Below are 13,225 nucleotides of genomic sequence, written 5' to 3' on the forward strand. Positions count from 1 at the left end.
GTTAAGGCTATCTATGGCCCAAGCACTCAAGGTCCCACATCGCTGAGAGTCATGCATGGAGGGGAGATCAGCAAGTACAGGGAGGCAGTCAGAGGGGAGAACATTTTGAAGAACTCCTGAACAAAACTCTGTCTTTAACTTGAATGTCCTCCACTCCATTCATCAATACCCCGCCCATCACAACCTCCGCACCACCCCGGTCTATAGTGAAATTGAAAAAGCCATTTGATAGCTGACAAACGACAAAGCCTCTGGAGCAGATGGAACCCCTGCTGAAATTTGGAGTCACAGAGGAGATACACTTCTGGCATGGCTGCACAGCCTCATATTCTTCATCCTGAAAAAGAAGTACATGCCAGGGGATCCCAGGGATGTTTTGATAGTGATATATTCAAGAAGAGAGACAAGTCCCCAATTGCGGTAGCTACAGAGGAGTCTCCCAGCTGTCTGACACAGGAGAGATAATTACAAGGATCCTACTCAATCGCCTCCTCCCAGTGGCCAAATCACTCCTTCCAGAACCACAGTGCAGTTTTCACCCATCAAGAGGCACCATAGACATGATCTTCACTGTGTGGCATATTCACGAAAAATGCAAGGAACAGCACCAACCTCTGTACATTTTTTTGACCTCACAAAAGCCTTTGGCTCTGTCAACTGCAAAGGCTTATGGAGTATCCTTCTCAACTTTGGCTTTCTTCAGAAATTTGTCACCATTCTACTCCATGATGACTTACAAGCCATGATCCTCAGCAACGGAACAACCACAGACCCTTTCTCAGTGAAGACTGGGGTCAAACAAGATTGTGTCATTACAACAACCCTCTCTTCTCCATTTTCCTCATTACAATACTGCGCCTCACCTCCAGTAAATTGCCCACAGTGGAGATGCACAGAAAAGAAAATAAACTTTTCAACTTACGCAGCCTCCAATCCAAAACCAAAGTCACTCCAACCTTAGTCATTGAGCTTCAGTATGCAGATGATACTTGAGTGTGCACTCACAAACTGAGCTCCAGATCACTGTCGGCTCCTTCTCTGAAGTATATGAAAAAATGGGCCTTTCATTAAACAGCCAGAAAACTAAGGTCCAGTTCCAACAAGCTCCCACGGTGCAATGCCTTCCCCCGTCAATTAAAATCAACTGCTATATCCTGGAAAATGTGACCACTTTCTCTATTCAGGGAGCCCCCTCTCAATGAAATTAGACATAGACAACAAAATTCAGTATCGCCTCCGATGTGCCAGCTCAGCCTTCGGCAGACTGGTCCAAACATTAATAAAGACATTACAAGGGGCTGGGAGCACCTCCACCAGTGACTGCCTCATGGACAACTTTTGCAAGGAACTTGCCCAGTCGGCCAATTGTTCTGCTGCCCCCTAAAATGCACATTAATTTGCAGTCTGTGCCCAACTGGTGAAAGGTTTGGTGGCATATTCATCGTAACTTACTGTACATTATGCAACCTGACACTGCAATGCAGGGAGGACCTGGCTGAGGAGAAGATGGAAGAGCTGCACGTATCCTCCAATGAGGATCACATCAAAGGGGATGATGATGATGATGATGATGATGATGATGATGATGTTCTCGAAGGCGAGGATGCCGGCAATGAGGCCACAGCACTGGCCAAACAAGGCAGGCACACTGATGTTCCCGTGATTGTTTTGCAATGCCAGCAAGTGACTGGGGACTTAGTCCAGAAGCTCATTATCAGATTCGGGCTCAGCAGATTCCTTGCCTCCAATAGTCCTCCGAATACTGGCGACCTCAGATGTCCTACCTCCACCTGCTGTGGAAAAGATTGTGTGCTGCGCTTACCAGGCTGTGATCCCCAGGCTACTCTACACCTAGGTCCCACTGAGGTGTGTGTCGCTGCACTGGTGAAGGGCATGGGTGAGCGCCGTGACAGGTCTTCAATGTTGCTGCCCTCAGGGTCCTCATCCGAGGTGCCCTTGGCGCTGGGGTCGGGGTCAAGGTTGTCTGAGGGCGACGTGCTAGATGTGCCCAGGACAGAAAATGGAGATTATTTGGTGCTGGGCAGCCACGTTGAACACAGACCAGTGGACTCAGAGCAGCGTTGAGAGACGGATGGTGTGGTGCAGGATCCTCAAATGGGTGTTTGCCGCCAACCTCACCCTTGCTGCAGGGACGGTCCACATCCTCTCCGGTCAGCTCCAATGCGTGACTCTCGAACGGAGTGAGGACCATAATGTCTGGCACTCCACCCCCAGTCTGCGACCTCTCCTGGCAATTGTGCATGATCTTGTCCTGCATAAAGACAGATGGAGAGAATGTGAGCAAGGCGCATGCCAGGCCAAATGAGAAGGCGTGCATGTGTATTGAGTGGAGCCATGGAGGATGGGGAGGCGAACTCCAGAGGAGATGAGGCCAGTTGGAGATGTGAGGGTGTGTGTTGAGAGAGTCAGTGGTCATGTCCCTTGAGCTGGCAGTGAGTGAGATGCCAGTGAATGTGTGATGGCCTTGTGAGTGTGTGAGTTGAGATTGATGAGATGGTTGCCTTATCCTGGCGGCACAGATGGGGTCATTTGTCCGTTTAGCACTGGATGGCTGACCTCTTGTGTGTAGCGTTGGCACTGACCACTTCTGCCACCGCTTCCCAAGCCGGAGTGGTGAGGCCGACAGGATGCTGCGGCCACAGCCGGGTAGAGAACATCACGGCGGGCCTCCGCGGCATCCAGAAGGTGTCCCAGGAATGCGTCACTGAATCGGCGGCTGCACTCTTCTTTGATTTCAGCTCTATGACTTCACCGGAGCAGCCCTGGGCTACAAGCATTGAAAATTGTGTGCGCGGCTGCATTTTAAATATGGCACCCAACGTGATCAAGTGGCGAGGTAACGGCTTGGCAGACCAATCGGAGGCCAGCAGCCAGCGATCCAGCGTGCTTCCCTTGTCTGCATAATTTATGAGATGGGAAGCAGATGATACGGCGTGAGAACCCGCCACTGTGGCCAGCGGGTAAAACGTCATTTTTCTCACCCATCAACGCCCTTATTGCGAATCTGGGATGATTCTGAGAGTCTACAGAGGGGTTTAGGTAGGTTAAGTAAGTGGGCGAAAAAAAAAAAATGGCAGATGGAGCATAATGTGGGAAAATGTGAACATGACCACTTTGGCAGGAAGAATAGAAAAGCAGCAAATTATTTAAATGGAGGGAGACTACAGAACTTTATGGTACAGAGGGACTTGGGTGTCCTGGTACATGAATCACAAAAAGTTAGTATGAAGGATAAGAAAGTGATTAGGAAGGCAAATGGAATGTTATAGCAAGGAGAATAGACTATAAAAGTAGGGAAGTTATGCTCCAGTTGTACAGGATGTTGGGGAGGCCACATCTGGAGTACTATGTATAGTTTGGGTCTCCTTTTTTAAGAAAGGACATAATTGCATTAGAAGCAGTTCAGAGAAGATTCACTTGACTGATTCCTGGGATGAAGGAGTTGTCTTACGAGGAAAGGTTGAGCAGGTTTGGCCTATACCCATTGGAGTTTAGAAGAATGATTTTATTGAAACATATAAGATCCTGAGGGGAATTGTTAGGGTGGATACCGGGTGGATGTTTCTCCTTGTGGCGGAGTCTAGAGCCAGGGAACACTGTATAAAAATCAGGAGTCTCCCATTTAAGATTGGGGTTAGGATCTTTTTTCTCTTTCAGTTAGATCAGCAAAGGGGTCAAGAGTTATGGCGGGGGTGGGCAGACTGGGAAGTGGAGTTGAGGCCACCACCAGATCAGCCACATATAATTGAATGGTGGAGCAGGTTTGAGGGGCCGAATGGCCACTCCTGCTCCCATTTCTTCTTTTAATTGACCAGGAAAGTGGGGAGAACTTTCCTGCTCTTCTTTTAAAGTATGTCCAAGGGATCTTTTAATTCCGCATGAAAGAGCAGACAAGGGGTGGAATCGTCCCAGACTTGCACTAAGTGTGGTAGCGGTCGGGTAAAATGATCTTTTACTTGCCAATTGCAATGGTGGGTTTTCATGCCGTATTGTCCCAAACCCGCCAGATTAGCGTACTCCTGGGAAACACTCCGCTTCAATGACGAGTGGGCTCTCATTCGCCTGCCACGCCATCATCTCGCCACTTCATCACACCAGGCATCATATTTAAAGCCCAGCCACGAGCACACATCTCAGTGCTTCCAGCCCAGGACCACTGCAGGGAAAAGCACGAAAGGCAAAAAGACTGCAGCCCCCAGGTTTAGTGATGTGTCACTGGGACACCTTTTGGACACCATGGAGACCGCCGCGATGTCTCCTACCCTCGCTCTGGCCGCAGGATAGGCGGCGGCGTGATCAGCCAGGCTTGGGAGGTGGTGGCAATGGTGATCAGTGCCAATGCTGCACAGAAGAGATTGGCCATCCAATGCAGATAGAGGATGAATGATCTCATCTGTGTAGCCAGGGCATGGCAACCATCTCATCACTCTAAACTCACACACTCAAGCCCAACACACATTCACTGGCATCTCACTCACTGCCAGCTCAAGGGACATCACCACCCATTCTCACACACACACTCTCACATCTCCATCTGGCCTCATCACCTCTGGAGGCTACATCTTCAGCCTTCACTATGTTGAGGCCACTTGCACAGATCAACATGTGCCCTCACAACCTGGGATACCCCCCTTCCCTCGTAAAGCTCTCATCCTGCAGCATCTTCCCTTGCCTGAGGCCACTTCTTCCTCTTCTCCAAGCAAGACCTTGCCCTGCAGCTATTGAAAAGCCGCCCCTGCCATACAGCTGATCTGGTAGGGAGAGACCTGCCGCTAGCCCCCCTAAAAGAGATGTGGTGCTGTCTGTAAAGCCTGGCACTGATGACTGCGAGTGCTAACCGAAGCAAGGTTAGGCAAACAAACCATAAAATCCTGAGCAAAGTGCAGCCCAAGTGCATGTTGCTTATGCGCCTTTGTAAAACACATCAGCGTGTTTTTCCACTAACGTGGGTGTACGATCCAGCACAGGGGGATGATTCCGGCAGGCTGGCCTAATAATGATATGCTGATGTATTACACTGAGGTTCCCAATGTCCGATAGCGGGAAATGCGGCCCGCCATCAGTGGGCTAAGCGGACGATTGCAAACTGGTTTCACACCATTGTGAAACCGATCATGCCATATTGTTTGCTCATGCCACCGAACACATCTGACGCTGGTGGGCATGGAAAATCCTGGCCCAGGTCTCAATTTAATGTCTCACCTGGAATTGCGGCTTCTCCAACAGTGCAGCTGTACTGCACTGGAGTGTCAGCCTGGATTTTGTGCTCACCACCTCTGATTCAGAGGCAAGAGTGCTGTCAACTGAATCAAACCTACAACAGGATGGGTTAAAATAATGGGAGATCAGCCTCCCTTTCCTTTCTATTGACTACTATGGTAAGGATAATCAGATAGGCTGCATCACATGTGACCAATCAACTACCAATTATTTCACATCTCTCCAAAGTTTAATTTCCTCCCAGTATCTCAGTTTCTTTTCAGTCAAGATAGTTTGAAGCGGAGCAATGCAACGATTTTGAAAGGTCTTATTGCTAAAGAGACGGGAAGATTATGCCTCAGAGAGATATATACAACTGTTCAATTTACAATCAGCATTGTTTATAGTTACAATTCCAAATTAATCACTGTTCTCAGGTCAGATATTGTATGGATTAAATATAACGTAATTCTCCCTGCCCAAGCAGCTAATGCAAAACTCAGAAGAGCGTTGGCTACTGCACCAGAATGAACGTTTTCCAATCCATGCATTTCCTGTGGCCTTTCTGTAATTGCCAATGTGTTCCAAGTTATGGATATTTTGCGCTGTGCATCGAGAAGCATTAAGAAGGAAGTGGAAATGAATCAATTTGCATATGGCCCTTGCAACCAATGATGTCTAATTATTGCTGTTGTGTTTAATCTAGGTTTATTTACCGTTCTTTCATGTGTGAATGAGTCAAGCAGAAATGCAACTCTTGGGGAAAACATCTTCCTGAATCCAAACTACACAGACTGTGAAGCATGTTCAGTTGAATGGACATTTTCTTCAAACTCAGGGAACCGCCGCATTTCTTCTTTTATCAAAAGCAATGAGTCAAGTTCTGGAACTATCTTTGGTGCATTTAAACACAGAGTGAATATTGAAAACAATGGCTTTTATTTACGACTTCCATCTATTCATTTTAATGATACAGGAAAGTATGCACGAATATCTGCAGATTTGAGTGGAATGGAAACCTGTGTAAGCATAGTGGTTAATATATATGCAGGTAAGGTTTCATGACTGTTAGAAACATTGAATTTATGTAATAGTTAAGAACTTATTTTAACAAATAGAATTGGAGTGCAATCAGGCAGTTGATAATCAGTGCTTTTTTTGGTAAATTGAGGCATAGGAAAGTAACTGTGAAGCTAAAGGATTGTCCTGTGTAGGAATGAATTTCCACAAACCTTTTTATGCTCTGCCATTAACTTCAGCAGAATGTTTTCTGCTAAATGTCCATCAATGTTATGGAGGCAAAACAGGGGAAGCCCCAAGGAAGTTCATTTTTCTAGGTTTATTATTCTTTTTTCATTTTGTACCTTGCTTACTCTTTTTCTTTAGGTAATTTCCAGGCCATATGCTATATTCTAGCCCATAAGGTTGACAGTTCACCTCCCCCAGACCTGACACAATACTATGGCCCCACCCCCACCCTGTCATCAGTCAGGAGATGCATGAGAGCCGTGTATATTAACTCATCTTCCAAAATTTCTTTGCTGTCTCCACACATCTAGTTTAAAATGCATAAGCGTACTAGATAACAAGTGCTTGCCATAAACACAACACTTTGACAGTGGTTAAAATGGGATGGAATCATCTAGGACAGCATATGGTCATTAGCAATTTTACCCAAGTCAAACGTAGATAAGTTCCTGTTTGGTACTTCTTTTCACAGCTGTTCTAAACCTTGCTTTTCCTGACTGCCCCAGAGTCTTTCCCTCCCCATTAACAGTGGAGTGCTTCTTTTCCTAGATGCTCAAGTCTTGTACTTCTTTCCCTGCATGTTGAGCCCTATGTTTCTCTCTGCAGCTCTAAGAGTCTTATCCCTCTGTCTCCATTAACCTTGTGCTTTCTGCCTGAGTTCCTGATTTTGTGCAACTTTGTGAGGTTCAATGCAGTGATCTTTGATTCTGCTCCACTGACACAAGATAATTTACACAAACCCGCTCAAAATTCTGAAAAGAATTTAAATAGGTAAATAACCCTAAGGCTTCTCCTGTTTCAGTGCTGTAACTTTTCTGGAAGTTCGGCAGATACACTGTATATGTTCATCAAGAGCATCCAACTTCAGCTGCTAATACAGGGTTGGGCTGGGAAATGTCCTGAGAATATTGCCCCTCACATTTAGTGCTGGATCTTCAGAGATGAAAATAAAGTTTTCATTCACACTCTTGGGTCCCCATTGCTGCAGATCTGAAAATTAAATATACATTTTTTAGGAAATAAACTCCTGTTAGTGTTTGACAGGGTACATTCTTATATATTATCAAGACCTGCAGGAAATACTCCTGGGGCAAAATTTTTAGGTCGGTGTGCGGGCACGATCGGCGGGTCTGGGAGTGGCCGGGAAACAGGCCACTGCCCGCGATTAGCCCCGACCGCGATTTCATGCTAACTGGCCAATTAACGGCCAGCCAGCGTGAAACACGTGCTGAAATGCTCAGTGCTGCCGGGGTGGGGGCGGAAGAAGGGCGGCGCTGACATAAGCGCAGGCGCATGGGACCGTGGAATGAAAGCTCCCTGAAGGCAGAGAGCTGCCTCAGGGAGCTGAAGAATTGAAAACCAAGAAATAAAGACTTTAAAATCCGGAAAAAGAAGTCCACACATCAGAATCAATCATCTGAAAATTCTGTCCATGCATTTTTATTTTTTTTATTTAATAATGGGAGCCTCATCTCGCCCTTGGATGAGGTTTCGTCAAAAAATGCAAAGTCCACCTGGCAGATTCGCTCATCTGCCAACTGTAAGGTTGGACGGACCACGAAAAATCGGGGACAATTGGAACTTTAATGGGCTTAATTGCCCTCTTAAGTATCAGTGGGCATACTTCCGACTTTTGTGCGCATCCGCTGACTGAAATATCTCGCCAGCGCAGGATGACATTGGGATGCTCGCCTGACATCTTCACACGCTATTTTATGCTCGAACAGGTCAGGCATGCGCCCACACGCCATGCTAAAAATTCTGCCCCTGCTCCTCCTGGCCCATGTATAGCTGTGCTCTCAGGTAACTTTCATTTTCTTCAAAACTGTTCTTGCCTCCCCTGAGTTTCCCAGTGTTAAACTTGTAAGACAGGTTAAATGTGTGGTATCCAGCTTTATTCTAATATTTTAAATGCTAGCCTGCCCTTTGGGAGCAGGTTGGCTGACCATCCCTACCATCCCTAGTCCTGCCTCCATTAAACCCAAAAATGGGTGGGTTGGGGTTGGTTTTGAGATTTTAAAATATTTTTACGCCCCACCCAACCTCCACCCACCTGTTTTTGAGGGTTGAAGTTACCTTCAATGTATTTTTGTGTCTTATTTGAATGACCTGGAGCTTGCTGTCTGCAAGGCTGGTGGAAGCAGAGACAATCAATGATTTCAACAGGAAATGGGATGGGATACATGAGGGAAATAAACTTGCAGGAATACAGGGATAGAGCAGGCTTGCTCTACAGAGAGCCAACATGGATTCAATCTGTCACGTGGATTTCTTCTATGCCATTATTTATGACTCTATGACCCCATTTGTTTTAAAATTTCCCTGAATTGCATGCACCATCAACAAAATAAAATCACTATAAAACTGCTCAAACTCTTAGCACAATATTGCTTTTCACTGTTCTTTTTAGTTATTCATACTTTCAGATATATGTGCATTTGAATAAACAACCTTTCTCACTGAGCATACTGCTATGTTTTGCTATTGACATCATTAGTAAAACAACCTGAACTTTGTTTTCAGCATTCTAATTGTAGTAGTTGGAAGAAAATAATCTGATCTAATACACACTGGAGGCTTAATTCCCTTATAATATGATGTTATTTTCTGGTAATCAACAGCAAATTATCACTCCATAAACTGCAGTGATTATCTCATGATCATTCATTCTTCATTCTTCAGTGAGGATATCATCACAAAACAATTGTACAGAGTGAATCTATTGGTAACCGAGTACAGAACTAAAGTGAAATTAATCTACTGTCACAAATCCATCTCCTCACGTAGGCTAAATATATAATGTGTCTTAAAAGGTCATATCACACCAGCTTGAGAAAATGGCAGGAAGCATCACACAAACTTGGAAAGCTCCAGATTCAGTCTCCTGTCTTGGCTGAGATATCTCAATTCCATCGAGACAATGGGGAATGAAGAAGGGCAAGTGGGTGAAGTGACAGTTGGCGACCATATCGGGGACAGTGATCACAATTCAGTTAGATTGAGCATTACCATGGAAAAGGACAGGGATAAGGCAGGAGTAAAAGTCTTGAACTGGGGGAAGGCAAATTTTGCAGAAATGAGAAGGGACTTGGCTGAGGTGGACTGGACAGCACTGCTGGAGGATAAAACAGTGGAAAACCAGTGGGAAGCACTAAAAAGCGAGATCCTAATTGTACAAAGTAGACACGTCCCCTACAAAAATAAGAGTTGTACTGCCAAATCTAGACCCCCCTGGTTGTCTAGAGGAATACAGGGGAAGATCAAACAGAAAAAGAAAGCGTACGATAGGCACAAAGAACTAAGCACTGCAGATAGCCTACACAAATATAGGAAGTGCAGGGACAAAGTAAAAAAGGAAATAAGGAAATCAAAAAGAGGGCATGAAAAAAGATTCACAAGTAAAATTAAAGATAACCCGAAGATGTTTTACTAATACATTAATGCTAAAAGGTTAGTTAAGGAAAAAGTGGGACCTATCAGAGATGAAGATGGAAACTTGTGTGTAGATGCAGAGGCTGTGGGAAGGGTTTTGAATGAATATTTTGTCTCGGTGTTTACAAAGGAAAGAGAGGATGTAGATATAGAAGTCCAGAAGGAACACCACGAGATATTGGATGGGTTAGTCATAAAGAGAGAGGAAGTACTCGAAGGGTTGAAATCCTTGAAAGTTGATAAGTCACCAGGGCCAGATGGATTGTTTCCGAGGCTGCTGAAGGAAGTCAGGGAGGAGATAGCAGATGCACTGAGGATGATTTTCCAATCTTCACTAGATACAAGGGAGATACGAGAAGACTGGAGAAATGCAAACGTAGTTCCATTGTTTAAAAAGGGATCGAAGGAAATGCCAAACAATTATAGGCCAGTTAGTCTTACATCGGTGGTGAGCAAATTAGTAGAATCAATCCTGAGAGATAGGATTAACTGTCATGTGGAAAGGCATGGACTAGTCAGGGATGGTCAGCATAGATTTGTTAAAGGAAGATCTTGCCTCACAAATTTGATTGAATTCTTTGAGGAAGTGACAAGAAGGGTTGATGAAGTTAGTGCAGTGGATGTTGTGTGCACGGATTTTAGCAAGGCATTTGACAAGTTCCCACATGGCAGATTGGTCTGGAAAGTAAAAGCCCATGGGATTCAGGGTAATGTGGCAAACTGGATAAAAGGTTGGCTTTGTAACAGGAAACAAAGGGTAATGGTCGATGGATGCCCTTGCGAATGGAAAGTTGTCTCAAGTGGTGTTCCACAGGGCTCGGTGTTAGGACCCTTGCTGTTTGTGTTATATATTAACGATTTGGACGTGAACGTTGGGGATAGGATTGGGAAATTTGCAGATGACACAAAGATTGGCCAAGTAGTGGATGGTGTAGAGGATAGCCATAATCTCCAAAACGATATAGATGGGTTGGTGGAGTGGGCGGTAAAGTGGCAGATGGATTTTAACATAGAGAAGCGTGAGGTCATACATTTAGGGAAGTCAAACAGTTACAGGGATTACACAATAAATGGGAATATACTAAGAGGGGTAGATGAAGTGAGAGATCTTGGCATACAAGTACACAGGTCCCTGAAGGCAGCAGTTCAAGTAGACAAGGTTGTAAAGAAGGCATATGGAATGCTCTCCTTCATTGACAGAGGTATAGAATATAAAAGTAAGGATTATAATGTTGGAATTGTATAAAACACTGGTGAGGCCACAACTGGAGTATTGTGTGCAGTTCTGGTCACCACATTACAGGAAGGACTTAATAGCTCTGGAGAGAGTGCAGAGGAGGTTTACAAGAATGTTGCCAGGGTTAGAATAGTGTAGCTTCGAGGAGAAATTGGATAGGTTGGGGTTATTTTCCTTAGAACAAAGAAGGCTGAGAGGTGACTTGATTGAGGTGTACAAAATTATGAGGGGAATAGATAGAGTGAACAGGATGAAATTGTTTCCCTTGGTGGAGAATTCTAGAACCAGGGGATGTAGATTCAAGATAAGTCACAGAAGGTGTAGGGGGGACATGAGGAAGAACTTTTTTACGCAGAGGGTAGTGGGTGTCTGGAATTCACTGCCCAAATTGGTGGTAGAGGCAGAAACTCTAAACTCTTTTAAAAAGTACCTGGATATGCACCTTAAGTGCTGTAAGCTGCAGGGCTATGGGCTGGGTGCAGGAAGATGGGATTAGAAAGGGCACTTGGGTGTCATCGGGCTGGCATGGGCAAGATGGGCCAAATGGCCTCCTTCTGTGCTGTAACTTTTCTATGGTTCTATGGTGAGACCCCATGATTGGCCTGTGTCCTGGAGCAGGGATGAGGGAATGAAAATAGCCAGGAGGGTATAAATTTATTTTGAACAGTACCACAAAGCGGGCAATAGTAAATCAGCATTTCATTGGGAAAGGAACTGAGGTGGAGTGGAAAAGGGGCTACTATTTTCACTGCCCTCTGGGGAATTTAAAATTCATGGTTCTTGCTCTACCTTATCCAGACATCCTTCCTGGGAGTACGATATTAGCACGTTTGGCAGAGACGTATAGTCATATAATCTACTGAGACTTATCAGTATTTCATTGTGGGCTTTAGGTGGCAGTCATGAACTGCCTGAATTTCACTCTTATGGTTTATGATGCGATTGGAACTCCACAATGAGATACACATCTGACGATCAGACTTCATTATCCATTATTCTATAGCTAATACTGCTTTAGAATTACAGATTAATTGACCTGGTGCCATTCATATTGTTCTGGATTTTGCAGTTGTAACGGTGGCTAAGCTATCAGCATTCACCATCATTACCCCTCTGAAACCGACAGCAACTTCTGGAATCCACGCATGCACAGTTAAACACGGAAGTCCAGAAAATGCTGTCAGTGATTCTACATTTCCCCATAGGGTGCACTTTTGAGGTTCTCCCAAACTGCAAACAAGTAGAAATTGCTGAATGAATGAGAACGTGTCTTTTTGGACTATTAGTTTCAATGAAAAAACCCTTGAAAATGTTATACCTTGGTGAATGAGGTGTAACTGGGCTTTAACAGTATACTATATATATAATTACAGCTGAATAGTTTCACAGGCCATATAAAATTAATTTTATATTTGTCAAATATCAAATTTCTCCATTATGTTAAAAAAATTCTAGAGTTATAAAATAATATTATTTTGAAGTTTGTTTATGGTACTTTGGCTTTCTACCTTAATCCCATCTCTATGTCCCAACTTTTGCTCTCTGTAAAGTTTTAATTCGAAGTGAAAAATTCAGTGCAGTTTATTTCTGGCTTGCAGTTTGAGGATACTTCCATGTGTTGGGCTGTTTAGTCTGCCTGAAGACATCACTGTTGCTGGGTGCCTGGAGATCCCCTTGACTTGACATCAGAAAAGGGGAAATCCACATCACAGAGATTGTGAGATCTCTGTGGGTAGCTTTCTTTGAGGTTAGTGGCAAGCGCTGTTACTTCGCCACTGACTGTGACATTTGGACTATTATTCAGAGCTGTTTGCTATCAAAATAGCTTTTCAGATTATTCAAAAACAGTAATGTACTTTGATCTCTCCATTAATGCTGTCTTCATTTTAATTCCATTAAATGTTTAAAATGAGTCACAATGGCTCGGTGCTGTTGTGGAATAGAGAGACATAGGGTATAAATTTACAGAATATTGAAGGCAGCACTTCAGGTTGGTAAGGCCAAAAAACATTAGCAGAATTCTGGGTTTTATCTCAAGACCCTAAGAAGATAAAAGCCAAGAGATAATGATGAGTTTATGTAAAACTT

General features: G+C 44.4%; 1 protein-coding gene across 2 annotated transcripts in view; it reads left to right on the forward strand.

Annotated features, from left to right (window-relative positions):
* LOC144691947 (uncharacterized) overlaps positions 1-13,225 on the forward strand; it is a 76,313-nt gene that overhangs the window by 12,006 nt on the left and 51,082 nt on the right. For both annotated transcript variants that reach the window (XM_078560512.1, XM_078560511.1), the window contains exon 2: positions 5,927-6,271. In XM_078560512.1, the coding sequence (XP_078416638.1) occupies positions 5,927-6,271 (345 nt within the window). The remainder of the gene's footprint in view (positions 1-5,926; positions 6,272-13,225) is intronic.

This window comes from Cetorhinus maximus, chromosome 16 (genome assembly GCF_964194155.1).
Source record: "Cetorhinus maximus chromosome 16, sCetMax3.hap1.1, whole genome shotgun sequence".
Lineage (NCBI taxonomy): Eukaryota > Metazoa > Chordata > Chondrichthyes > Lamniformes > Cetorhinidae > Cetorhinus > Cetorhinus maximus.